Source organism: Lynx canadensis, chromosome B4 (assembly GCF_007474595.2).
Source record: "Lynx canadensis isolate LIC74 chromosome B4, mLynCan4.pri.v2, whole genome shotgun sequence".
Lineage (NCBI taxonomy): Eukaryota > Metazoa > Chordata > Mammalia > Carnivora > Felidae > Lynx > Lynx canadensis.
In genome coordinates this window covers 46,540,290-46,567,649 of record NC_044309.1, presented here as the reverse complement: position 1 = coordinate 46,567,649, position 27,360 = coordinate 46,540,290, and the positions used below count along the sequence as shown (strand labels likewise).

Here is a 27,360-nt window from a genome sequence, read left to right as displayed (position 1 = left end):
TTTGCTCACAGGGAACAGGGCATAATATATAAATATATATGTTACAGTAAAGATAAGCTGAAAAGATTGGTCAGTTATAAAAAAGAAATTTTAAAAACTCTAATTCTCCCTGTAATAAGAATGAAAACTGTCTATCCAATCATTATAACCTCATAATATGCAACCTCACATAAAATCAGGAAGACCTATGGAACATGCCATACCATTCTGTCTCTGGGCCACTGGTGTCAGTGTTTCTAACCTAACAAGCCTTCCCAACCACCCTTCCTCATATAAATGTGGTTCAGCTTTCCAGGTTCTGCTCATCATCTTTCCCTCCTTTGTTAAGTCTTTCATAACAACCCAACCACCCCAGATATCCTGCCTTCTCTGAAATCTTGGGAAGATATGTACTGAAGTACTAAGTTCATTTATGCCTGCCTTTCCCCACCAAGAGACTTCAGAAGGTTCCTATTGCCTAACTGTGAGTTAAGAATCCAGAAAGGGGGGTGGGGAGGGTGGCGGGGAGGCGGGCAGCACCTGGGTGGCTCAGTCGGTTAAGTGTCCGACTTCGGCTCAGGTCATGATCTCACGGTTCATGGGCTCATGCCCCGTATCCGGCTCTGTGCTGACAGCTCAGAGCCTGGAGCCTGCTTCAGATTCTGTATCTCCCTCTCTCTCTGCCCCTTGCCTGCTCACGCTGTCTCTGTCTCTCAAAAACAAATAAACACTAAAAAAAAATTTTTTTTAATTTTTTTTTTTTAACATTTATTTATTTTTGCGACAGAGAGAGACAAAGCATGAACGGGGGAGGGTCAGAGAGAGGGAGACACAGAATCTGAAACAGGCTCCAGGCTCTGAGCTGTCAGCACAGAGCCTGACGCGGGGCTCGAACTCACGGACCGCGAGATCATGACCCAAGCCAAAGTCGGCCGCTTAACCGACTGAGCCACCCAGGCGCCCCAAAAAAAATTTTTTTTAAAAAGGAAAAAAAAAAGAATCCAGAAGTGGGAACTCATGTACAGGAAGGAAGTTAGCTAGACAGGCTTCCAATGCTATAGATTGTAGCACCGAATTGTGAGTTTTCATTTTATCCATCAGCCAGAGTTTGAGTTCTCTGAAGGAAGGGACCAAATTTTAGGTTCTTTTTATTTCTCACAGGGCCTAGCATATGGCTGGACACAACATATATACCTTATATATGTTTCAATTGATTTGAGTCCCAAAGTTTTACCTTTTTCATCCCAACTCCATCCTGTATCTGTAGAAGGAAGTCTAACGTCTGATCATCAGTGAAATACCCAGGAGTAGGCTGGCTGCAAATGAGAACACAGTGATCAGTGGTGAATAAGAAGAAGAGGAAAACAAGGAATTCTCTTCTCCTGCATTGCCCCACATATCAAGCGATTGTCCTGAGGAATTTTGACACATGGGAAAGCGGATCAGAACGACAAACACACAGAGGAACACGCTGCAAACCTGTGCAGGCCTTGCAGGCTCAATGTCCAGGAAGGTGTCAGATTTTGCCCCCGCAGCAGGACAAGGCCTTGTCTGGCTGTAATCAGGAGGTTGCTGCAGTTGGAATCAGGTGCCTTCACCATCTGGAGTAGCTCGACACCATCACTGAATTAAACAAGAGCCCAACAGTTAGCCTCCAGCTGGGATGAGATTCCCAACCCACCAGCTTGGGCTTTTGGTCTTGGTACTCTTGTATTCATCTCCCACCATTATCTCATCAGGTGGGCACTCTGTCATTCCAGGGAATCTCAGTTTAGAAACCAAACATCCCTAGAGAATTCATGCAAGTTCAAAAGGAACTCCCAGGAGAAGCGCTGCAGAGCTGTATCTCTGATGTTAGACGCCCTGGGAAAGATAACAGAGCCAAGGATAATGGCAAGGAAGGCGGATGGAAACCTGGACAGGAGGCCTGAAACTGTCACTAAGCTTGGACAGCAACTCACTTGACACTGCATCAAATTATTTCTCTGTCTGGACAACTGGGGCGATTCTATTTAACAACTGCCAAACTGACTGAAACAATGTGATACTGCCAGAGAAAATGCTAGAAAATGATTTGAAACTTCTGACAGAATAGAATGAAGACAATTACCATCCAGGCCTGGGGTTAAATGGGTAAAATCCACTCCATGTGGAAAATGGCATGCTTTGGATTAAGAAATAAACAAAAATAAAAAATAAGATTTCATGGATGCTAGCCTTGCTTCTGCCAAAATGAGTTTTTAACTAAGAGAAAAACACAGAAAAAGAGTAGGGCAGATGCTTCAGCACAGTTTTACAAGCAGGCATTTTAAATAAATCTGTCTCCCTACCTGAAGGGTTCCCAGTCTCACCTATCCCACTCTCAGAACCCTAAACAAATATCCTTCTTTGCAACCTATGTGCAGAGTGATCACAAATCATGATCCCCAACACATAGCTATCAACACATTATGTTACCAAGAAAAGAAAGTTTCTAACTCACCAGACCAGAAGATGGTATATTAAGGGCAGCACTGTTTCCCCCCAAACTTCTGCCCACTTATTCACCAGCCCAACCAAACTTGGAGACTCTATAACACATGAGATCTCAGATCTCACTGTGACAAAGTCAGACATCTGCCCTACCTGTAAATGTCAATGAGCTCAGACAGGTTGATAGATCTTCGCTTCTCCCATTCTGGCTCTTCTATCTGCAGAGAAGGTGGTAAGCTGTCTCGATTTTGGGCCTGAACAAAAATGTCCCGCAGGGCGACAGCTTGGATATTTCCTAGCACCACAGGAAGAACCAACACTGAGAAGTTGAATTTACTAGAACTCTCCCAGGGTGAGGATCTGAGCAAGAGACACAGAGCCGAATCAGATGGGTCTAATATAGCCCACCCAGTACATATTCAACATGGAGTAACTGGAGAAGTGATTAAGCGGATGCTGCACAGTCTTTGGAGAAGGCAGCTGAGAAAAGCAGAGTTAATAACCCGCAATGGGTGGGGGAGAGTGAGAGGCCCCTGGGACAGGAGGGGGCAATAGGGCTGGTGACAGCAATTCCGAGCTTTCATTGTCTCAAAAGGGAGGCCTAACGCACACACACAGATGGGGAACAGCAGCAAAACTACACTTAATTCTTACCAAAGCCAAAAAGGATATAGACAGCCCCGTTTGTGGTGACGTAAACCTGAGGACCAATCAGATTCCCCACGCCCACGATGTTGTACTTCACAGGTCGGCCCACCGGACTCCCTGTCCGGCCAGACACCAGCAGAAAGCACAGATCTGGCTGAAGAAGCAAAAAAACGGGAGTCAATAGATGTCATATCGTCTCCTAATCAAGTAGCTTCTACAGAAGTCACTGCGCTCTGATTAGCTAAGGGTTCAGAAACACTTCCCAAAGTTGCACAGCACAAAGCCAAACCTGCTTCCCTTTTTTTCCCTGGAAGCAAGAAAATGAAGCCAATGTCCCATTCCTTGTTAGATATGTGCAAAAAGCATCTTCATGGTAGCTCAGGCAATTTCTCTGAAGCATGGTTGTTGCTGATTAACAGTCTTCTGAGGCACAGAGTTCTAGCCGAGAGCTAAGTATAGGACAGCTGACTGCTGGGTCTCTATTCTCATACCCAGAAATCCCCAGTAATATTTGGTCCCAACTAAAATCAACACGGGCAGTCTCTCCCATCATAACATTACATGTCTAGCCTGGCCACTATCAACCCTCAAGCAGAGATCAGCAAACCTATCCTGTGAAGAGTCAAAAGGTGGATATTTTAGGTTTTGCAACTCAGATGATTTCTGTAGCAACTAGTCAACCACCACAGTGTGAGAGCAGCCATCGATAATAATAAATGAAGAGGCATGACTGTGCTCCAATAAAACTTTAGAAAAACAAGCAGTGGGCCAAATCTGGCCTGCAGGTCAGTTTGTCAACCCTGCCCTAAAGGGTTTTCTTTAGGAATAGAGTCACCGGTCACTACAATATGAGGATTGTCATGATATCCTGACTTAAGTAAAGCTTTTGACGAAGTTTAGCATCATGAATTCTTCTGGACAAGATAAAAAGATATGGTTTTCAGTGCACCTAGAGTAAGAGTCAATGCCAATCCAGAGGGAGACTTTTGGTGGGATGTCACAGCACTCTGCCATTATCCCATTGCTACTAATCATTCTCATCAAAGACTTGAATGAATAGCTTATCTCAAGCTTATCATGGAACTGAAAGTGATAGCTAATATGCTATATGACAAACTCAAAATTCAAAGAAGTCTTAGGCTTGGAAGATGGGTCAAAATCTGAAAGAAGAAATGGGGCCACTAATGAGTTGATTAAGTAAGAGGTGTGGGTGCTTTAACGGATTATAAACAAAAACTAAATCTTAGAAAGGCTATCGCAATCTTCAGCTGCATTAATAGAAATATAAAGCCTATATCTAAAGAAGTAATAATTTCCCTATGCTGGTAAAACTGGCTATATCACAAATAGAATATTGTTTTCAGATATGGGTACCACATTTTAAAAGAGATATGGATAAAATGGAGTGCAAAGGAAAAGAAAGCAAGAAAGAGAGGGGTCTAGACTTCATTTTGTACAGAGTACAGTATAAGAATGGGGGTAGCCTTAGAGTAGCAGGTGTAGTGGGACGAGGCTAAGGGCTAATAGGCCTACATGAAAGCATGTAGAAAGAGGATTAGATTCTTTCAGAGTAGCTCTGTGGGGCTGAAGCTGGAACAGTGAGTAGAAGCTATGAGAAAACAGAATTCTCACCAATGTGACAGAATTTTCTTGACCTGACCAAAAATGAAATGAACTGCCTTACAAATCAGTGATATTCCCATTAGCCTGAGTACTCATGGAGAGTATGGATGCCAATGTGTCTAGAATACCGTATCAGACTATAGCACAGTGGAAGAGGGTTCACCACATGGCTTCCCACCTAGAAGATCCAAACTGTTCTAGACCAGATCAGTTCCTCTCACCCCAAACCAGGTCCCACTGTCCCAAGCCCACCTCATTCTAAACCCAGATCTAAGAACAGAGTCACTCTAAGTCATAGACCTCGTATGTTCTATTCCTCAAGAAGAGAGAGCCTTCTATACTGTAGCTTAGAGTAAACCAGCTTAAGTTTCCCAGGTTCTTTGTTGCTGGCATCATGGTCAAGAGAGGTCAGTAGAAAGATGAGGCTACTGCTGTAAACCCATTGCTTCACTAAGATTTTTTTAATCTACCAACCATCTATCAACCATCTATCAACTTTTCAGGCAGAATGTGTAAATAATTCTGTGACACAAGTTGGGTGATACACTTTTTTTGCTGTTTGGTTAAGACAAAAAAAAAAAAAAAAAAAAAAGCACAGAGTTGGAGCAGACAAGAAGCTAATTCCTCTAATAGAGGCCACCTCACTACGGAGGGTCCTTAGAAGCCAGAACCTCTAGCCTGTCAACCACCTCTGGCTAATAAGAAGCCAAATGGGGTATTAAGGCCGAGATTTTTAAACTTATCCAGGATACAGAAACTTTTTTCAATTTCTTGCTATGCCTCTGCTAACCATACTTCCATTGAAAAGAAACTCCCCATACTTTCCACTTTGGCACCTTCAGATAATCACTCCCTGATGGGCATAGTCTTCAAAAATTTCCCTACACCCTGGTCTCTTTCTTCACAATGACTGTAATAAAAAAGGTTATGTAAACAATAGTTGAGTTTTGGGTTCAATCTACTTTGAGACCAACTGGCTAGCTGAAGAAAAACTAACAGAAAGCACCCTTAAAACAAACTAGCCTTCAGAAATGTACCTAACTTCTTTGTTTTCATCTTACAAAAGTATCGCCAGGTGTCCTAGAGCAGTGCTCCTCAACACTTGTGATTGGTGAAGCACTTTCAGTTAGTCTCTGGTGCTCCTGGCAGAAAACACAAAACATTGATAGATTTCACGCTATTCTAAATAATTTTACTTGCAGATTTTATAACTATACTCCACGCATATGCATTACAAAAATCACAGCAGCAAACACAAGGTCTACTAAAAATTAACATATGCTACCAAATAAAGCAAAATCATCTACATCCACAGTTTTCCACAAATATTATCTGCCAATTGTTCCTGGCAAACTCACATAGGAAGTCTGAGAAAAAGACTTAGAGGAACTCTGACACAAGCTTGAGGAAAAGCTTTAGGAGTAAAAACTTAAAGTTGAGATAAATCTGTTCGTTAACATATTCTTTCCTGTGAATCAGGAGGGAAAACTACTATTATTTTAACTGTGCACAGAATAACTAGTTCCAGTACCCCACAGGTCCAATAAAGCAGAATTGAGAAGCGTAATTTAAGGACCAACGTACTAGACTCAAAGTCTGTATTATCATAGCCTGCGTTACAACTATCCTTTCTTAGGTCATTGTTGTTATTACTTATTCAATTTACAACATGCTTTATGTACATGAACTATCAGCCTATCTTACTGTTTTATGTAAAATAAAAATTAAGTATACATAACTAACAACACAAACACATGGTCCAATAGGCACTACGTTAGGCACTTAAATACATTAGTTCCAACTTTCACAACAATCCTGTGAGTAGACAGAACCTTCCCATGTCCAGGGCCCAGCTGGATCCCATGGCTTGCCCACGGCCACACAGCTACAGCAGAGCACAAATTGAAACACAGACCTATTTGGCTCCAGAGCTCTACCATGTCACAGTCAATGGGAACATAATGAGGCTGCCGGGGAAAACGAGTTCATGATCGTAATTTATTCATTAAATCTCACAAAGACTACTTGCTTAAACCCAAGCCCTCGTAAAAAGGTTTCGAGCAGCATTTATAATAACAACACTAGGAGCTGACTAAAGTTGGAACATTTCCTATGAGAAACACAGACCATTTAATATAGGGCATACCTGCAATTCCCCAATGGCCAGGACTACAAGATCTCGAACACCATCTTCATCCAAGTCTGGCAGCACCACCCCTGGGGCAGCCAGGGTACCGTTGGATAAGTAGTTTGGGTTTAAAGTCCAAATGGCTTTCCCTAGGGGAGGGCAAAGAGGCTGATCACAATTTACAGCTTTCGGACTCTGGAAAAGGCAGACGCCATGCTCCCAGATCAGAAAAGAGAAACCCAATGGGCAAACGACAGACAGCAGCTCTTCCTTACTTTTTTAGTTTTTATCTTACAGGGGACAAACGGAGCAGGGAGTGTAAGCTGAAATCCTCAAGTGTCTGACTCATAAACCTGTGTGATAACTTCATGCCTAGATTTTTTAGATAAAATAGAAGTGCTGAAGTCTCTTCAAGAAAGAGGAGCCCACTTGTCTGGGGCAGAGAAACTGATCTGTAAGAGATTATTACAACTATTAAGGAAACATCCAAGGGCAGCCAGCCAGACCAAGTCTCCCTCCCGCTACCACATGTTCACATGAGCAGGGAAATTGTAGGAGGTTTTCAAAATGACTTCACTTCTGGAGTTAACTCACATTTAAATTTTTTTCACTCAAAGTTACCCCACTACCAAACTCCAACCTCTAAAACTGGGAAGGTTGCTATGCATTCATTCAGCTTCGCTCGAGTCCGAGGTGTTAATAAGCAGTACACTTATGGTGGTGTCGGGGGCCTTCATTATATTTGATTCTCTTTTACTCCTTGTGTCATGGATGTCTGAGTATAATAAGAAGTCAAAAGGCCAAATCAACATGCATCAACAAACCTTAGTTTCTTCCCTGACCTTTGCTGAGGTGGTTAATGGCCAAGTTTACACAGGGACCCCGTATATATCAGATACAAGAGACAGAGCTTGGCTGTCTTTTGTACACAGCAGGAAGACTGGAAACCAAAAGCCTCAGGGTAGTTTCTGTTTGGGCAATTCAGTTTAGCCCCAACCTAACACCAAACAGGTTTAACCATGGATCTATTACTCAATCTATTCAAACCCTTTCTCTATCTATCTTAATACTCACCTTCCCAAGTAGTAAAATCAGATTTTCCATCATGCGACAGTGGAAAGGCCCCTTCCACACGAGACTGTTCTGACCAGAGACTGTGACTCACTGGAACAGAGGCTTTTGTGGAAAGTGATCTTTACCTGATGTCGCATTGAACGCACTGAACATCTTATGCGTCCCTGTCACGAGGCAGATGGTTTCAGCCACGCTTCCTGGTATCAGATCCAAACATGTAATATCTCGGGCCTCCTCGGGGAGGGGACTCAACCAGAGTGTGCTGCCATTCATCCCCGAAAGGCACACAAGGATAGCAGCTGGCCTTGAGACACCTAAAAGCACTCGAGAGATACAAGAAAAGAAAGGAGACAGAGAAGATAAACAGTACAGGTGAGAAGGAGGCCAGAAAACCAAAAGTAAATGGTGCCAAAGCAGCACCTCACACCTGCGTATTCTGCTCCTTCCCATATTTCTGGCTCCAAGTCTCAACAACAGAGTTCCTCTCACATCTGCCCAACACACTTCTCACGTAGGACAAGAGGTTGTGGACCTCGTCCGGGCCACCTTGTGTGCATGCTGCACCTCCCCCAACACGCTTGTTTACATGTCCGTCACCTCAGCCCCCACTAAATAGCAACACTCGTAAGGATAAAGACTGTCACATTAATTTCTGTATCCTCAGTGCCTCACAAAGCACCTAGCACACACAGCAACCAATCGTTTGCTGAATAAAAGACAGGAGCAAAATCTAGAACATGGGAAAGTCACTGCGGAGAACAAAAGTAATCAAGAGGGTAAGGCATGCTCAGAAAAGTCAGACTGAGCTAGAACATGCACAGAGCAGGGGCAAAGAAATACCTGAGTTCTGAGATGCCGGGGTGGCTCAGTCAGCAAAGCCTCCGACTCTTCATTTCAGATCAGGTCATGATCTCATGGTTCATGAGATCGAGCCCTACATCGGGCTCTGTGCTGACAGTGTGGAGCCTCCTTGGGATCCTCTCTCTTCCCCTCTCTCTGCCCCTCCCCTGCTCTCTCTTTCTCTCTCAAAATAAATAAATAAACTTGGAAAAAAAGAAAAGAAAAGAAATACCTGAGTTCTAATCATCGCTAGCAAGTGCTCCCTGAGAGCAGAAAAAGTAAAACATTTTAAAAATAAAATCCTGAAGATTACACGTAGCAATGATCAGTAGGCCTTCCTGGTCTAGACTCCCATGGAATCAGCTGATATAGCCCCAGTCAGGAAAGAATACTTGGGAAAACTTAATGTCTATGTTCAAGGACAGCTGGTAAGGGATCAGAGTAGCTCATCTCTTTAGTAAATAATCCTTTATGTCACTTAATTAACAATTAGAATAACAACTTTCTCTCTTGCCAGTTTTACATTCACTTTCAGGATAGGGATGCTGACTCATCTCAACACTTTCCACTTCCAGCAACAACCAATATGGACAAAGCAATTAAGTTTTAGAGCTTCCCTGCACCTATTCCTCAGCACTGCTAATTAAATATACAACCAAAAAACAAGAGACAAGCTGTGGCTCACTGTTTCAGACCCTGTTGCCAGAAGCATTGATACACATGACAAATTACACTAACATATGTTAGCTTCCGGACTTCCCAGCGTTGCTGTGATTAATATACTGTGCTGTCCTTCCTCCTTAAGGACCCTCTGAGACTCCAGATCAGTTCTCTGAATCATCTTTTTCCAGGTGGTAATGGGTTATCCCTTCCCCACCAGACTATGGCTCCTTGAGGCAGAGACCACATTCATCTTGTTTAGCTCAATATGACTGGCACAGCTCTATGTAAGGTGCACAGCAGGTATTCAATTCATAGTTGTTGAATAAATGGATGCACAAATGAATAAATAAATAAGTAAATAAATAACATAACCCTTCTTGTGCTCAGTGGCACAGATCTTTGAACCCACTGGCTGGGGTTATGGGCACAGCAGTTTGACATAAGGGTCACAGATGTGAACTCCAGAGACTCTCAGCTATACAGTTTGATCCCAGCTCTACCATTTACCAGCTATGGGACTTTGCCAAGTTCCTCAAACTCCCTATGTCGGTTTCCCCATATGTAAATGGGGAACAGGGGGATATTAGTCTACCCCATAGGATTATGTTGAGAGATAAATTTGTTCATAACATGTTATACACTTACACCAGTGCATAGTACACAAGAAGTACCATATGTTAGCTCCAGTGTTTTCATCATCTGTAACAAAATCAGGCTAGTCTGCATTGTGCCCAAACCCATGGCCTTGCCATTAGGAGTCTTGATATATAGCAATCTGTGTAAAACAATAACTAAAACAAAGTCTCCAAATCTAAAAGGGGATAGGGAAAATTTTTACTTCAAAGGCTAATAGTCATAGACCAAAAAAATGTAATTAAAGTTCAATCATATAGAAGTCAATTAAAGTCAAAAGTCAACCCTCTAGGCTGAAGTTTCTCTCTGCAAACAGATCTATTCCTAAATTGCTTCTACAGATTACACAAGACCCAGAAAGTTTTTTTCTAATAATGTCAGAGAAGAGGGCAGCTTAGCATTCCCTAAAACATACCTAGATGTTTATTTCAGGGCCTGGATGATTAGAAAGTAGCTACTAGGGCATCCTCAGCCTCAAACCAGAGTTCCTATATCAGTTTACAGACTATAGTTTGAATCTACTTTAATGGATGCTGTAGGACAAACCAGAAGCCCCCATGTACCTACACTGAAAAAGCAACTTTTTTTTTTTTTGTGAGACACACACTCAGTCAGGTTAAGTTGTGGTAAGGTTTAATAAAGAGACTGTTTACAAAGTTGTGGTCTGGGTACAGACAAACCACAAGGGATAGTACAACCCCTTAGAACTGTTACCACTCCCAGGCACAAAGAGACAGGAGAGGAAGTGATTCCTGAAATCCCAAAAAAGAAAGTCCTATGAGAAGACCACCTTAAGAGAGGATGTGACCTATGATCAAGGATGTAGCCAGCCTGAGCTCACCCTGGCAGGGAAGGAGCCAAGGGAATAAATACCCTCCCCTCACTCTCTTCCTCTCCTCCAACTCCTTGCCTGTGCTTGCTATTGGCCAAACCCAATCAGAAGTTGGTAAGCAAGGAAGCCTGTTGACATAATGCCTACTGGTTGGCCTTCCAGTGCAGAGAGCAGGGTGGGAGACCAGAGAGAACAAGAGAGGACTAAACAGGAGTAAAAAGAAAGCACCTGGCCAAGATATATGTGTGTAAAAATATGTTAGAACATGAACAGAAGCTTTCTGCTGGGAATGGGAAGGTTGGATTGGATTAGCATTTACTATAATCTAAGAAGCAATGGAAAATTGGCCAGGAGAAAACTCAAGAACCCTGAGAACTAATGCTGTTCATTGGTGTGTAGACAAGTCACTTCCTCTCTGGATCTCAGCTTCTGTATTATGGGACTGGGCGACCCACTAAAAGTTCTTCCAGCTACAACTCTCCATGATTCCTTGAAATGAGCTTTGCTTACACACAGGAGCTTTCCAATAAGGTTAGTCACATATGATAGACCCATGATGACTTTCTATTGACTCCAGATCCTTTTCTATAGTGCCCTTCCGGAGACAACCCTCATGTTTTCTCTTAGTTCACAGCCCCTCCAATCAATGAACTTCTCCTGTAGCAGCCTCTATAAGACATGTCTCTTACCAACCGCACTCCCATTCCTTGAAGTTACGAAGGAGAGAAGTACATCACGCAGGCCATCTCCATTCACATCAGCCAATTCCAACGGAGACAGGTCCCCACCTGATGAACACATAAAAACAAAAAAGTCCTGAGTTAAGTCACCACAAACCAGTTCTCCCAGGTTACAAAGGGAACAGACACAGAGCACTGCCAGCACCTCCCTAAAAAATAGGCAGACTTCTGGTTCCTAGATAAGACAGAGTACACACAGTACTGCCTATTCTTCTAAGTGCAGCTCAAGTCCCCAGGCATTACTGAGAAAACAAATGTAAGAAGACTCTGGAAGGTGCAGAGAAGGTAGCATGGCTAGAGATTGCAAAACCCACGAATGACAAGGTGATGACTCCCCTGGGCTTTCTTTTGGCCTGAAATGTCCCAGACGAGGTGCTGCAGAAGCTGGCAACCAGAAATGCCAGCAGGTACAGACAAAAAGTGTCCAAGAAAAGCTGGCTCCCCTAGCCAAAGGACCAGGAAAGGAGCAGCATAGCAAGACAGGCAAGGTTTAGATGACAAGTGTTCTACACCAACCAAACACCATACAGATAGAACTGTGCCCCCACCCCACCCCCACAGCAAAGGCCAAGTGAGAGCCTAGAGTTCCACTTTGCCCAGCTGTAATAAGGCACCCTTCCCCCACCCCAGCCAAGGTCACATCGGAGAAGGCCAGGTGGGGAGCCAGGACTTTCATCCCTGCCTAGTGCCCTCCACACACACAAGGGAAGCCTATAGTTTTACCCCTACCTGGCATGAATGAGGCAGCTCGCACCGCCCCTGCCTGGGTGGTGTCAGCAGAGGCCTAGCAGGGAGTCTGGGCTTCCCACTGAGCTGTGACAGATAGTGCCACCCTACCCCTCAACAGTGTGGAGTCAGAGGACACCTGCCAAAGTTGGAGAGAACTCATGCACAGCTGGTAGAAGTGTAAATTGGTACAACCACTATGGAAAATAATTTAACGTAAATTGAACACACACACACCTTATGACCCAGCAGTGTCACTCACAGGTTAATGCTCTAGAGAAATGCTCACACACTGCATCAGCAAACATGTACAAGAATCTTCTTAACAGCATTATTCATTTTTTAAAAAATAGAAGTCACCTAAATGTTTATCAACAGTAAAATGAATCAAAAAATCATGGGATAATCATACCATGGGAAATCAGCGATGAAAATGAGTAAGGTCCAGTTACAGTATATCAATATTGATGAACGTCAAAAAGCATTTTATAAACATGCTAAACAAAAAGAAAAAACAAGTCACAGAAGCCTGCTTAATTACATTTATACAAAGTTCAAAATGGGAAAAATTACTTTACCATGTGGTAAAACTTTAAAGAAAAGTAAAGAAATAATGACACAAAACTCAGAGCAGTAGAACTCCGGCAGGGAGAGGTGGCTTTGGTGAGGAGGGACACATGGAGATTTCAACGGTCTTTATAATGTCTTATTTCTTAAACTCGGTGGTGGATACATCAGTGATTTGTTCCTAGCCTTACCACATATACAAATATTATAAGAGCTCACTTAGAATCATCAAAAAAGGAAGGAAGAGGTGTGCCTGGGTGGCTCAGTCAGTTGAGCATCCAACTCTTGATTTCAGCTCAGGTCATGATCACAGGGTCATGGGATCGAGCCCTGTGTTGGGCTCTGGGCTCTGAGCTGAGTGTGAAGCCTGCCTGCTTAAGATTCTCTCACTCTCTTTCTCTCTCACTCTCTCTCTTTCTCTCTCTCTCTCCCCCTCTGCCCTTCGCCCCTACTTGAGCTCTCTCTCTCTATAAAATAAAAAAAAATTTTTGTTAATAAATTGAAATCTTTTAAAAAAGGAAGACAGGGAGAGATATCCTGTGTGGTGGGAATACAGCATACGTCACATCTACCCAGTCTTGCCTTAAGAGAAAGTAAAGGTGAGAACACAGAACTCATCAGAAGCTAAATCAACTAAAATTAGTGAAGTGTCAGAGGTAAAATATTTCTAAACGAAGATGATGTAGGGGTTTGGGAGTATTGTAGGGGAGGGAAAATTTCTCCTCTACCTTCTTAGGGTTCCTAGCTGGGACTGAGTAATAAAACATAATGAGATAACTGGTTAAGAAGACAGACTGACGTGACAAAAGGACTCAACGTTCACTGAATGAAATTTCACATGTACGTGGGAGCCCCCACAGAAAAATAAAGACCTGGAGAAGTGCTTACGTACTAGGTTGAACAAAGAGTGGTAGCCATGGGAAGGGAGCTAACACGTCTAAAGAGACTAAAGGAAGAGAAGAGTTATTTTAACAAGGTCTCTGTTTGCACAGACTTCCCTCAGCCTCAACCCCCTGTCTCTGTTGATTAGAATGCTTCTTTCCTCCTGGTACTGGGAGGGCATCTTTCACATAGGAGTTTCATCTCCTGCTTCAGGGAAGAATTAAAGGTCAAGGTCAGAGTGCCCTTCTTGCATCTGCTGCTATTCATGTGCCTTCAACTCAAAATAAACAATATTTTGTTTGCTGTGACATATTTTGGGGTGGTGTTCTGAACCCCCGCACCCCAAGGCAGTTCATAAAAGACAGGACTGTTTGGCACTCACAGCTCAGATGGAATCGCATTCTGGACCCAGAACAAGCTGTTTTAAAGAAACCTGCCCCAGAATGAGACAAAATAGCTAGAATTACTTGGGTGGCACCAACCTAACCATTAGGAGCAAGAAAGAAAACTTACCGCAAGAAAGCAAGTCGACTTTACTTGAAAGAAATTATTTCAAAATTCAAATTGGGTGAGGCTCCTATAATCGACAAATGCCTGAGGGTCCTACAAAGCCCTGGCCTCTGGTCTGGCCAGGCCTTGAGCCTTACTTTTCTCTGTAAATAGCCCGTCTCACAGCTTTGCTCTCCCCTGACAGTGTTGGCTGCACTGCAAGGACCCAGCAAACCAATGCTCTGTCCTATCTGCATCTAATTAAGACCAACGCCAATAGAAACACAACAGAGCAGCGACCTTCCCAAGCTTCTGGAGCTGTATCAATCTTTTTGTTTTATTTCCAGTTTTAACCTCCTAACCACCTCCACACACAGGGAGAGGAATGCTATATGACACACATTTATTTGTAAAGACCTGGAGGGAATTTTCAACGTCATCAGCATACAGTTTTACAGAAGTTTTACAAAATTACATGTAAACTTGAAGTTTTCCACCATTGGGGCTGGAAATCCTGCAACTCACCTCTCTGGGGGCCCAGGTGGCGGCTCCAAGTGCTGTGCAAATCTCTGGGGGGACAGGGGATCAGGAAAGCACATACGAGCACCAGGATCATGGAGATGACCAAAGTTAGCAGGAAGACAGATGTGCGTACGTAAGACACGATGGAAGAGGTTGCCTTCTGCTCCAGGCCCCCAAGAGGTTCTGAGGGATACCCCTCTGTGGTGACTTCTGAAAGATGCGGCTTTGCAGCCCCCACAGCCTCAGCATCTGAGTCAGGTTCTGGCACTTCTCCCAGAGGGCTCTTCCCGTTTTTGACCCCTCCATTCTTCTGCTGCAAGTTGAGCACAAGGTCATCCTCGCTCTCGTCACTGTCGGCCTGTGTGAGGGGGTCATACTCCCCTAGATCTGGACTTTTCTTCCCTGAAACACAGAAAGACGGAATGTCAGGAAGAACTAGGAAGGAGAAACCCTCAACCATTACATGGCAACTGTGAACAGCTAAAAGAAAACACAGAAAACAAAATAACTTAAGTTTACAAACTTAAATCTTGATGGCTATCTATAAAACAGATGCCAGCAAAATGGGGAAAGAATGGGGGGGAAGAAAATCAGTGTTCTAAAATTATTGCTTTTATGACTTTAAAAAATTGGAAAAGAAACAAAGTGGCAAATTTCAAATACCTTTTTAGTTTTTTTTTTCAATATATGAAATTTATTGTCAAATTGGTTTCCATACAACACCCAGTGCTCATCCCAAAAGGTGCCCTCCTCAATACCCATCACCCACCCTCCCCTCCCTCCCACCCCCCATCAACCCTCAGTTTGTTCTCAGTTTTTAAGAGTCTCTTATGCTTTGGTACCTTTTTAGTTTTAAAAAAAAACTCTTAATTTGTGTGAATCTCACTAAAGAAAGACATAGCTCTTATATCAACCTTCCATATGCCTTATGTGCAGATTTCCTTTGATTTTCTTAGATCTGTGATGTTCCAATCCTTCCTGGAACTTGCCTAAACTTCAGAAGAATCGTTCTCTGGGCACTGCTTCTCACAGTCGGATATTCATGGCTTCCTAATGGTCTCCACAGAAACAGCTTGCAAAGTAGAACACTGTCACCTGAAAACTCACTTCTGAGAAACTTCCTATGATTCTAAAGCCCTGTCAGTACATGTTTCAGTAAACACTGTTTACCTTTACAAATGCTATTCTGAGCAAGTATTTTAGGAGGGGTGGGATCAAGCAGGAATGCAGCGGTAAAGGATTTTTCTCAAAGCTGGCTTACACAACAAGCGCCCTATTTTTACTTAAACTCTACATTTATTCGGGGTGGCTGACAGGTGAAAATTATAGGAGAGCTGAAGCAACACTTGCTCCCAAGCCACTCCTTGACCCTCACCGCCAATGACTAACTGCTTTTATGCCTTTAGTTCATGCTATCACCATGCAAAAACCAAGAAAAAATTTCCAGTGTTAGAAATTACATGGTAAGTTGTACGAACATAAACTCCATTGTTAAAGCTTTTATTAAGAAGAAATGTAAAGGGGCACCTAGGCTCAGTCAGTCGAGCGTCTGACTCTTGATTTCAGCTCAGGTCATGATCCCAGCATCGTGGGATCAAGCCCCACATCAGGCCCCTGTCAGATTCCATGCTGAGCATGGAGCCTGCTTAAGATTTTCTCTCTTTCCTTCTGCCCCTCTCCCCAACTCTCCCCTCCATCAATCAATCAATCAATCAATCAATCAATCAATCGTGTTTAAAAAAGAAATATAAAAAAGAAAATACGACTCAGTTAATTAAAAAGGAAAAAAGAAAAACTCTTGATGTTGATCTCTGCCTCTTGTCACTGTGATCTTGGTGATGTCACTCCATATATTATGTCTCATTTACTCAAGACATAATATGAAGCAATAAAACACTATATAGAAACCAATATGGGAAGTAAAATCTTTAGTGTAAAGCTTAGTGCTTGGTACACAGAAAATCAATAAATATTTTATTAAAAAAATAAACATTACACAGATATACTTTATAACATTAAGTATTTTACAAAAAAAAAACACAGAAGATACTGAGCAAACTGGCATTCTATTAACTAGACACTCCTATGTATTTTCACTTTCAAAGCTATTGATTTTATCAACAAATATTGGATTTGTCTTGTAAAGGCACAAATTGTAAGAAAATAGACCAATTATTAGGAACTTAATTCAAAATAGTATTTCCAAATTATGCTATAAAGTCAGTACAGGTTTTAAGCTAATCTTCTACAATTTATATATCTACTCCGTGAACCAAATTATTTTATTAATTAGGGTACCCCATTTTCTAACTGTCCCATATAATTTTAGTTATAATAATCTGCAAACAGAACCATAGGCTGTTATAATAATATTAACTCTAAAACTTAAAACGAAAAATTTTTTTAACTAAAAGGATATACCTGATGGGATTCAAAATGTGATATATACATCCCATGGATTACTATCCCACCTTAAAAAGTAAAGAAACTCTAACATGCTATATAATACAGACGAACCTTGAAGGCATTATGCTAAGTGAAATAAACAGAGACACTGTATGATTCTTATATGAGATATTTATCTAGATTAATCAAATTCATAGAAACAAATTAGAATGTAGTTTCCAGGGCCTGGGAGTATGGGTAAATGGGGAGTTGTTATTATTTAATGGGTACAGGTTTCCCTCACTATCAAAAACTAGAGTATTCCTGTCAAAATCCTCCTAAGCTGTAATAGCATAAAACAAAGAAGCAATTATCATTAATTTATATGGAAAAATTTTTTGAGCTTTCCCAGACCCAAGCAATAACCTCTCCTAGGCTTTTCTGATACCTCAGGGCACATCTTGCTAATGGATGCACAGAATAAGTTGGGATAAAGCACAGATGCCCCCAGACACAGTTCAAAGCCCTGGCGGCTTGGGGCTGAGATGCTGAGGGTGGTTCCCAGGCAAGCAGCTTGGCAGGACCCCTCCCACGGCTGGGGTGAGCGCTGCCTCTCTAATGACTTGCTGCAAAACAAGCACTGAATGCTCTTTTCACTTTTTGCCTTTTTTCACAAAAGCGAAAATCCTCTTTGGATTTCTTTAGGTTAGTGAAAATAGGCACTGACACAGGTCTTCCATAAAAGCAAAGGGACATAATGCAAACTATCAAAGAGCGGGGGATGCCTTACAGAGCTTCAGCTTTGCTAGACAAAGTTCTAGACACTGGTTGCACAACAATGTGAATATGCTTAACAATACTACATTTAAAATTGGTTACATTTTAAACGTGCATTTAAAAATGGTTGAGAGGGTGACTTTTATGTGTACTTTACCATGATTTTAAATTTTTTTAATTAAAAAAAAAAAAGACTATATCTAACAAAGAGGAAATCAAACACCCACCATGCAGTCACTCAGCATACACCTGAACATAAGCAGTATGAGGGAAACTCACTGCCCTCCAATCCAGAAAGCAGTTCCATACACTGATTCGAGAATCTGTTTCTGGCCATTTGCCGATTATCTGCCCTAGTTCTAACTTCTGGGACCCCTCTTCCACATGCAAGTCCTTCAAAACGTGAAGACACCAGTCATAAGAAAAGTATGGCATGGTGTTTAAGAGTTCAAGTCTTTACAGGCAGACAGACAGAGTCAAATCTTGGCTCCATCTCTTTTTAATCATGTGACCTCAATTAATTTCTCAGCTTTAGTAAGCCTTATTCTCCCCATTTCTGAAATGGGGCAATTATGTTTCCCACCTCATGCAACTATTTTTGAGGATTAAATAAGATAACATATGCATGGTCCTTAGGGTCTGGCTTATAGTTGCAGTCAACAGATTTCAGCTTCTATTATTACTGTTGGCATTATTTCTCCCAACTGCCCAATCTTGTCTTCCCCAGGTTAAACGTCTCCACCTCCTTCAACTCATCACTTGAAGAAGCACCGTTTCACGTGTCCTCAACATCCTGGTCGCTCTGCTCTGGACACAATGTGATATGTCAGTGCTTCTTAAAGTATGGTTCTTGGAACTGGATACAATCCCCAGGGTGCAGTCTGACCAGGCCAGCGGAGGGCAGAACCGTGTCCTCCCTAATCTAGAGAATATGCTACAATTCGATTACTGTAACCTAATATCTTGCCAGCTTTCTTGGCAGTCACATCACACAACTGATTCAACTCAAACTCCCAACTATTGTCTACATACACTCAGGTCATCTTATATAACGGTACAATTGGATTTTTAGCATCAAGTGAAAAATTTAGCATTGATACTTACTAAATTCAACCTTGCTTGTCAGTTGCCACCTTGCAACAAATATACCAGTCTAAAACAGTCAAAGTAAAACCCTTACTAAAATATTGGCTAACAAAACAGTTTAAAAGAAATGCATTTTATGATATCACACACTATCACAGGCAGGAAGAGAACTTGGCTGCATATGCTACAGAAACTAGTAAAATCTTTACTAAACCTATAAAACTAATTTGCAAGCATCCTTTGAAAATCAGCTGCTCTTGAAATGGTCTCTGTAAAATACTATATACTTCCAGTTGATGATAGCAAAGGAAAGCATTTCTGTCAGTATTTGTCCTAAAAACTGGGGGGTGGAGGGAGGGGTGTAATAAAATGGGAGAAAAGAAAACAACCACATTCCCAAACTACAATTTATGAAAAATTGTTGCCAAATGCAGCAAAACTTGTATCCTATTGAGGAAGCACAGTAAGAGTAGATACATGCATCTCAGGTCCCCACCAGTGAGCAGAGTTCACAGAGTTAATAATGACAACAATAAAGATGATGGCAATGATGCTAATTGAACAGTAGGAGTGCCTACTATCCTGGGCACTGGTCCAAGCATGTACATGTTAATTCATTCCATCCTCATGACAACCCTGGAAGGTAGGTATCGTTGTTGTTGTTGTTGTTGTTGTTATTCCCATTTTACCAACAAGAAATGAAAATATAGAGAGATAAGTTGCATAAGATCACAGAACTAGGGAGAAAGAGAGCCAGGATTCAAACTCAGGCAATCTGACTACAGAATTCACAATCCTAACCAATCAATTGTATTACCTCCCTTGTTCCATGGATATATAGCCAAACTGGTTATTTCTTGCTTAGAAAGACCAAGTCTGGGGTCCCAAAGGCATCGATGGGCCCCATTCAACACCATAGACTCAAAAGCAAGGTAAGAGTAAATGAGAAAGGCTTCTATGTTTACAGGAAGCAGGCTGTCAGCCTGGCAGGTAAGAAAAGTAGATGTAGACAGTCAGACCTGAAGAGGGGGATTTTTTTTTTTTTTTTTAAACAGGCTGGGGCCCAAGTAGATTAAATTCTAGCTCCTAACTGCCCTGGCTCACTCCCCCAGCCTCTGCCTGCATGTCAGCCAAGAGCTAGGTATAAAACAAATGACCATTAAATATGATTTATAATCAGAAAGAAGCCATCATTAGTACTTATTCTATGAGATACTTCAAAGTTCTGCAAATATTCAAGAAAGAAGTTACAAAGAAACAGCCAACAAAATCTACTGAGGAACCAATGCTGGACAAATTATGCCACAAAATGGAAGAAATAATGAACAGATACTTCCCCAGGGAATCCAAGAAATTAAAGAAAACAGTTTCTCTGAAATAAGAGTACACACACACACACACACACACACATAACATTTCTAAGAATAAAGGACAACTGAATAGAGAAGATGAGAAGTAAACAAGCAGGGCTCAGAAAAACAATGGAAAAATTAATAAAACAAGTTTAGAAAAGATACCCTTACTGGAATGAGCAAACGGGCAGACATGGCTGAAAAGAGTCCGAGATATAAAGGGCAGACTGGTGGAAAATCAAGCAAAATGAAATGGAAACAAGAATGGCTGGTAGTTCCAAGCACTTAGTATGCCCTCTTCCACACCCTTTTACTGCCTTATCTCTGCAATCTTCATAACAACTTTTGGAGACAGAAACATTATTATCTCCGTTTTCAAGATGAAGAAACTGAGGTTTGGAAGTTTAAGTAACTGGGCCCACAGTTAAACAGCAAGTAAGCAATAATGCAAGCATTCAAATCCAGGCAGTCTGGTTTTGAGGTCTCCCATGGAAAAGATCAAGGCTTTCAAGAAGACTAAAAAGGCATAGATACGGACAGCAAAAGTGACCCAATATATGCATAACTGGAGAAGACAACGGAAAAGAAAATGGAACAAAAAACAATAATTAAAAGACATGCCAAACAAGCTCCTGTAATATAGCAAGACCCAAAATGGTAAAGGGTACACTGAGCCCCAAGAAAAACTGATACAGAGTAATCAATACTGAAATATATTGCAAAAAAGGGGCTAAACTTCAAGGACAAAAAAAGAATCATATATGAGCAGCCAAGCCAAGGGAAAGAGAATCCAGTCACTAAAGATGGGAACAAAAACCAGGCTAACTTAGTAGTGCAATTGCTGGGTTGTAGGGTTTTGAAGGGGCACATGCACCCCAATGCTTACAGCAGCACTATTAACAATAGCCAAAGTATGGAAAGAGCCCAAATGTCCATCTACGGATGAATGAATAAAGAAGATGTGGTGTATACACACACACACACACACACACACACACACACACACACACACACAATGGAGTATTACTCAGCAATCAAAAAGAATGAAATCTTGCCATTTGCAACTACATGGATGGAACTAGAGGATATTATGCTAACTGAAATTAGAGAAGGACAAATATCGTATGACTTCACACATATGTGGAATTTAAGATATAAAACAGATAAGCATAAGGGAAGGGAAGCAAAAACAATATAAAAACAGGAAAGGGGACAAAACATAAGAGACTCCTAAACAGAGGGTTACTGGAGGGGTTGTGGGAGGGGGGATGGGCTAAATGGGTAAGGGGCATTAAGAAATCTACTCCTGAAATCATTGTTGCACTATATGCTAACTAACTTGGATGTAAATTTTAAAAATAAAATAAAATAATCAGGCTAACTTCTTATCAGTAACCTATATTATCAAAAGATAGTGTATTTTTCCAGACATTACACAAAGCCCAGCTTAATTATTCCAGACTATAAACTTGATCAGAGAACTCCTATGTAAATATGTTTGCTATCTGTCACAGAAAGACAAGGGATTGTGAAGTATAAAGTACACCAACTTGCCTGAAGTTATAATCATGATCAAATCCACACTTCAGAAGGCAGGGCACTTTAGCACTCTTTTCACTACTGATTACAGCCACCACCCATATTTTTAATCAATGAAAGGTTTTCAAAGAATAAAGGAGAGGATACTGATTTCATAATGTATCAATATAAATGAGCTTTCCACAGCTATCACTTTTCACCTTAGGAAGACTGAGGATGCCAGTTAAACAGCATTCCCAAAATGGTACAGAGGAAAACAGGAAGGAAGTGCAACTGTATCTTCCCCAGGTATGTTCAGGAAAATATGGTGTAAAACACACCATTCTGTGATATGTACTATACATAGACTACACTCTACTGCAATTAAAGGTAAATCACATTAATCATAGATTAGATTATCCAGGGCCCATAACGATTCTAAATTACACATAATAAAACAAATCGTTACAGTAACATTGCACTCTGATATACCTTTCAGGCTTTGACCTTCAAACTTTAAAATGGACTAAAAAAAATACTTACTTAAGATAAGTTGTTCCACAGGCTGCTTTATGAATGTCACATTGTCCTTCTGTTACTAATTTACCCTATCATATGCGTGTGAGCCAAACATCTTTCCATCTTGGGCTTAGTGGAAGGGTAAGAGACTGAAATAGATTCCAAGCAACTGTCCTTTCTTCACCAACTTGATGACATCTGTCATTAGCTCACTGTTACATTAGGCCTTCCTTCAGGAAGCACATTCCTAAATGAGCCTGGTGCCAACAAAGATGATAATAAGAACTAACACTTACTGAATAATAACAAACCTCTTCAGTACATCCATTTCTTCTACTAAGACAAATAATCCCGGGGCGCCTGGGTGGCTCAGTCAGTTAAGCATCCAACTTCGGCTCAGGTCATGATCTCACGGTTCATGGGCTCATGCCCCGTATCCGGCTCTGTGCTGACAGCACGGAACCTGGAGCCTGCTTCAGATTCTGTGTCTCCCTCTCTCTCGCCTCTCTCCAGCTCGCACTCTCTCTCTCTCAAAAATAAATAAACTTTGAAAAAAAAATTTTTTTTTCTTTTTTTAACATTTATGTATTTTTGAGACAGAGAGAGACAGAGCATGAACAGGGGAGAGTCAGAGAGAGGGGGAGACACAGAATCTGAAACAGGCTCCAGGCTCTGAGCTGTCAGCACAGAGCCTGATGCAGGGCTCGAACTCACAGACCGCAAGATAATGACCTGAGCTGAAGTCGGAAGCTTAACCAACTGAGCCACCCAGGAGCCCCCCAAAAAATTTTAAGCCAAATAACCCCATGAGGTAAATATGAAGCAGAGTGTGCAGTACCTAAAGAATTTTCCATAATAATAGTATTACGACACATGAACAAACTAAAGCTTAAAAAGATTAAATAACCAATCTGGTAAACACTGGACTTGAACCCAAAGCTGTGTCATGCTCTTAGTTACCATTCTAGTCTGCTTTCTTACACATAGAAATAGTGAGGATGTCACTGTGGTGATCATTTGGCAATATATACAAATATTGAATCATTACGTTGTATACCTAAAACTAATAGGATGTGTCAATTAGACTTCAGTTTAAAAAAAAGAGACGATGTTAACTAAGGTAACATAACACAGTAGCCCAAACTGGATAACAGCCTCACAGTCCCAATCACAGGAAATCCAAAAAAAAGTTATTAAGAAGGCAACTTCTACCTAATATAAAAACTAAAAACTGTATTTGGGGCAGTGGGGAGAAACGACAAAAGGGAGACAAGCAAAAGTACTAACAAAAACAAACAAAAGAAACCACAACCCACATCATCGAAAAGAACACATGGCCATTGCACCCGGGCCTTAAAAAGTATGGAACATACCTGTCTCTTCAGGTCCAAGGCGCTGTTCAAACACAGACCCAAGGACCAGACTATACTTTCCCTACCCTGTCAGCTGACTGAGTTACTGCAACTGAATACTCCAGGGAGTGATAGTGTCACAGCCTTACGATGTGAGAATGCAAAAGACCTCAAGAGTTTCAAAAGCGTTTTTCTTGCATTCCCATCCTTAGAGAAGAATAATTATCTATGCTGGAAAAAAAGAAAAGGAACTTAAAAGAAATAAGTCTAAATATGTCTGACATCTCATTATCCTTAGAGAGGATATCATCCTACACTAAGGATATACAAAGGTACTCTCTTTAAAGTTAATTAATCCTGGGGCGCCTGGGTGGCTCAGTCGGTTTAGTGTCTAACTTTTGATTTCGGCTCAGGTCATGATCCCAGGGTCGTGGGATCGAGCCCCACGTCCAGCTCGGTGTGGAGTCTGCTTAAGATTCTCTCTCTCTCTGCCCCTCTCCCCCGCTTGTACCCTCTCTGCATTCTCTTAAAAAAATAAATAAATAAAATAAAAATAAAAAAACTAATCCTGCAGGTAAAGGCACACATCCATCCCCCACTTCATTCCAATGTTACATACACATTCCAAGACAGATACTATCAATGTTCCTTCAAATGTTCTAATGAGCCCATGTCGGGGGAAAAATGTCTCAGGTCATGAAGTCTGGGGACAGAAATGCAAATTCATACCCAACCCAGTGTCATCCATGGCACAATGTGGCAGCAGGCTGGAAGCTCCTTTAGAATAAAGTCCCTGTGATGCACCCTGTGATGCCATATGCTGGATTATCCACCAGACACCAAACTAGCCCTTTCTTCTGATGCCAGTGAAAGCAACTGTTTTTCCTACTAACCCTGCTTTTCCCACTATCACCGTATCAGCAAATACATGTTTGCAGCTTAATGTTTAAAATTTATTTGGGCAGGACAAATATACTTTTATTTAAAAAAGCAAGCTTGGGGCGCCTGGGTGGCGCAGTCGGTTAAGCGTCCGACTTCAGCCAGGTCACGATCTCGCGGTCCGTGAGTTCGAGCCCCGCGTCGGGCTCCGGGCTGATGGCTCGGAGCCTGGAGCCTGTTTCCGATTCTGTGTCTCCCTCTTTCTCTGCCCCTCCCCCGTTCATGCTCTGTCTCTCTCTGTCCCAAAAATAAATAAAACGTTGGAAAAGAAAAAAAAATTTTTAAAAAGCAAGCTTGTAGCGGCACAGTCCCATTCTGGAGGTTTAAGCGAAAATTTTTAAAAACTTGAAGCTGCTGCCCAAAGTACTGAATTAGCTCTAGAAGTTGTCGACACTACCAGTGTGCCTCCTTAAAGAACATTCCACAATTTATCTTCAACTTTCAGGGGCCAAATCCTTCCCCTCCTCAATACTTAGCCTTGAGAGCCAGAGGCTGATCAATAGGAAGCAAACCCCAGGATCTAGAATCAAGAGACCCCAGAGGTTCTAGTCCAGGCGTTTCCAATACCGTTTTTGCGACCTTGGGACAAGTCAATTAGCCAAATAACTCTCATTTTCCTCTTCTGTAAATCAGAAGGGGTAAACACCTGTCCCGCTTACCTTATGGCTGCGTCAGTGTTGTCATTAAGTGGAGAGGCTGCTCCAGAGGGTGGCCCGCTGTCCTGCAGCTCCTGTCCCCCCTCGCCCGCAGGGCCAGCCCAAGACAGAAAGAGCTGGGGACCCTGCGGTATGTGGTCCGCGGCGCTCAGGAAAGGATGCTCCCCTCACCAGCCCTCCCTTTGGGATGGCGGCGACGCGCGCTCTGACTGCCGCCCTCGAAACAACGCCCGCCTGCTCCAGGCCACCAGCCCCGCGCGCCTCCAGCGCTCCCTCCCTTGAGTCTCCCAAGCTCGCCCCGCGCCCGCGACCCCCGACCAGCCTGGCGCCCCTCTCGCCCCCTGGTGGTGACAGACCCCCAGCCCGTGGGGGCTGCACCGGCTCGCCTCCGCGCGCCTGCATCTACGAAGGGGCTGGGGCCAGGCCCCGACCGGCTTCGCCTCCAGCGCCTCGCCTCCCAGTCTCCCCAGGGTCCGCAGGAGCAGGGTGGTCGCGAGGCTGCGACTCCTTACCCGGGAGCTTGAGCGCCCTGGACAGCACAGTCGCCATGGCGGAGGCCCCGGTGCGCGTGCGCGCGCCCGCGTCCTGCCGGGAAGTGTAGTTCGCAGCGGGCCGTGCGCGGGACTGGGACCGGGGAAGGTGGGAGCCGCGAGGCAGAGCGGAACCCGGGGAGGCGCGGGGTTGCGGCACCGGAGTCCACGTGCACGCTTCTGCCCGCTCTCCTCCCGCCCACTCGGAGCCAGATCCTTTTCCCGGCAAGTCACTTCACTGCTCCCAGTCTCAGTTTCCTGCTCAGTGAAATGGGGAAATAATAACTACCCCGGAGGCTTGCAGTGAGAATGGAATGAGATAGCAGGTATTAAAGCAGGCACTGGTTGTGAAATGAGCCTGGGCTTTGGAGTTAGACGGGATTTGAATCCTACCTGCATACCTTGCCAGCTGGGCCATCTTGGTCAAGTCACTTGGCATGACTAAGCTTCAGCTTCGTTTTTTAAATGGAGACCCTACCTAATTCACAGGCTTATTGTGAGAATTAGATAATCTGTTTAAGACACAGGGCACACAGTAAGCGCTCAGTAAATGTGTTTCTTTATGTTTCTTAGGTAAAGGGTGAGGTTTCTTAGGCCTCTAACCCCCGTCTGGTGTTTCCAGTTCTTCCCAGGTATCTACTGGACACTCTACCCTGCAGCTTCTGGCTTGAAGGGTGTAGGAAGCAGGAACTGACCTGCTTCTTCCCCACAGGCACCAAGAGATCAGCATTTTAGCGCAGGGTTGCTGAAGATGTTATTTATCTTAGACTTGGGACGGGTCTTAGAGGTCACCTAGTCCACCCTCCTGTTTCTCTGAACAGAAAACTAAGATCTAGAAAGATGATGTGACTTCTTAGTGTCAAACAAAAGCTCTAAGATACCTCTCTCTTGGACTCTGCCTCATTCCCATGAGAAACTGTCAGTGGGTATCCTGTGGGTGTAATTCACATCCCATCACCCTTTTCCACTCAAAAACATGTCATGGACTCTGATAGGGCACAGAGTCTGGGGACAGGCCACTGAGTTTGAATCCCGACTCCACCATTTCCTAGCTGCCAGATCTAGGGCTTCTTGCTTAATCTCTCTCTGCCTCAATTTCCTCATCTGCAAAATGAAATAGTTCCAATCCCACAGAGTTGTCCTGAGAATTAAATGGATACATGCAAAGCACTTAGAAGAGTGCCTGGCACCTAGTACCTGTCATATAAGTGTCAGTGCTTCTTTTTATTAGTAAGTGATTAATTTTTGACAACTTAATAATTTAATAACATAAATTTAATAATAACGGATTGGTAATTTATCCATTTATTCTTTCAGAGTTCTACAATACCCCAATGTTCTTTGCCATATCTCTGGAGGTATGATTAAAAATCATATTTTACATCTATGTAGGTCATCCTGGACCAACAGCACTACAGATCACAGTAA

At 42.6% G+C, this 27,360-nt stretch overlaps 1 protein-coding gene across 2 annotated transcripts in view; it reads right to left on the bottom strand.

Annotated features, from left to right (window-relative positions):
• FAM234B (family with sequence similarity 234 member B) overlaps positions 1–26,022 on the bottom strand; it is a 35,276-nt gene extending 9,254 nt beyond the window's left edge. Inside the window, exons 1-9 of one of the 2 annotated variants that reach the window (XM_030321833.2) lie at positions 25,915–26,022; positions 14,822–15,220; positions 11,582–11,680; positions 8,050–8,238; positions 6,869–6,999; positions 3,106–3,253; positions 2,605–2,746; positions 1,459–1,602; positions 1,214–1,295 (exon numbers count right to left, since the gene is read on the bottom strand). In XM_030321833.2, coding sequence (XP_030177693.1) covers positions 1,214–1,295; positions 1,459–1,602; positions 2,605–2,746; positions 3,106–3,253; positions 6,869–6,999; positions 8,050–8,238; positions 11,582–11,680; positions 14,822–15,220; positions 25,915–25,951 — 1,371 coding nt within the window. In that variant the 5' untranslated portion in view covers positions 25,952–26,022. Of the gene's footprint in view, positions 1–1,213; positions 1,296–1,458; positions 1,603–2,604; positions 2,747–3,105; positions 3,254–6,868; positions 7,000–8,049; positions 8,248–11,581; positions 11,681–14,821; positions 15,221–25,914 lie in introns of both variants that reach the window. The other variant, XM_032593913.1, reaches the window with a different exon arrangement.
• Positions 26,023–27,360: the final 1,338 nt, after the last annotated feature.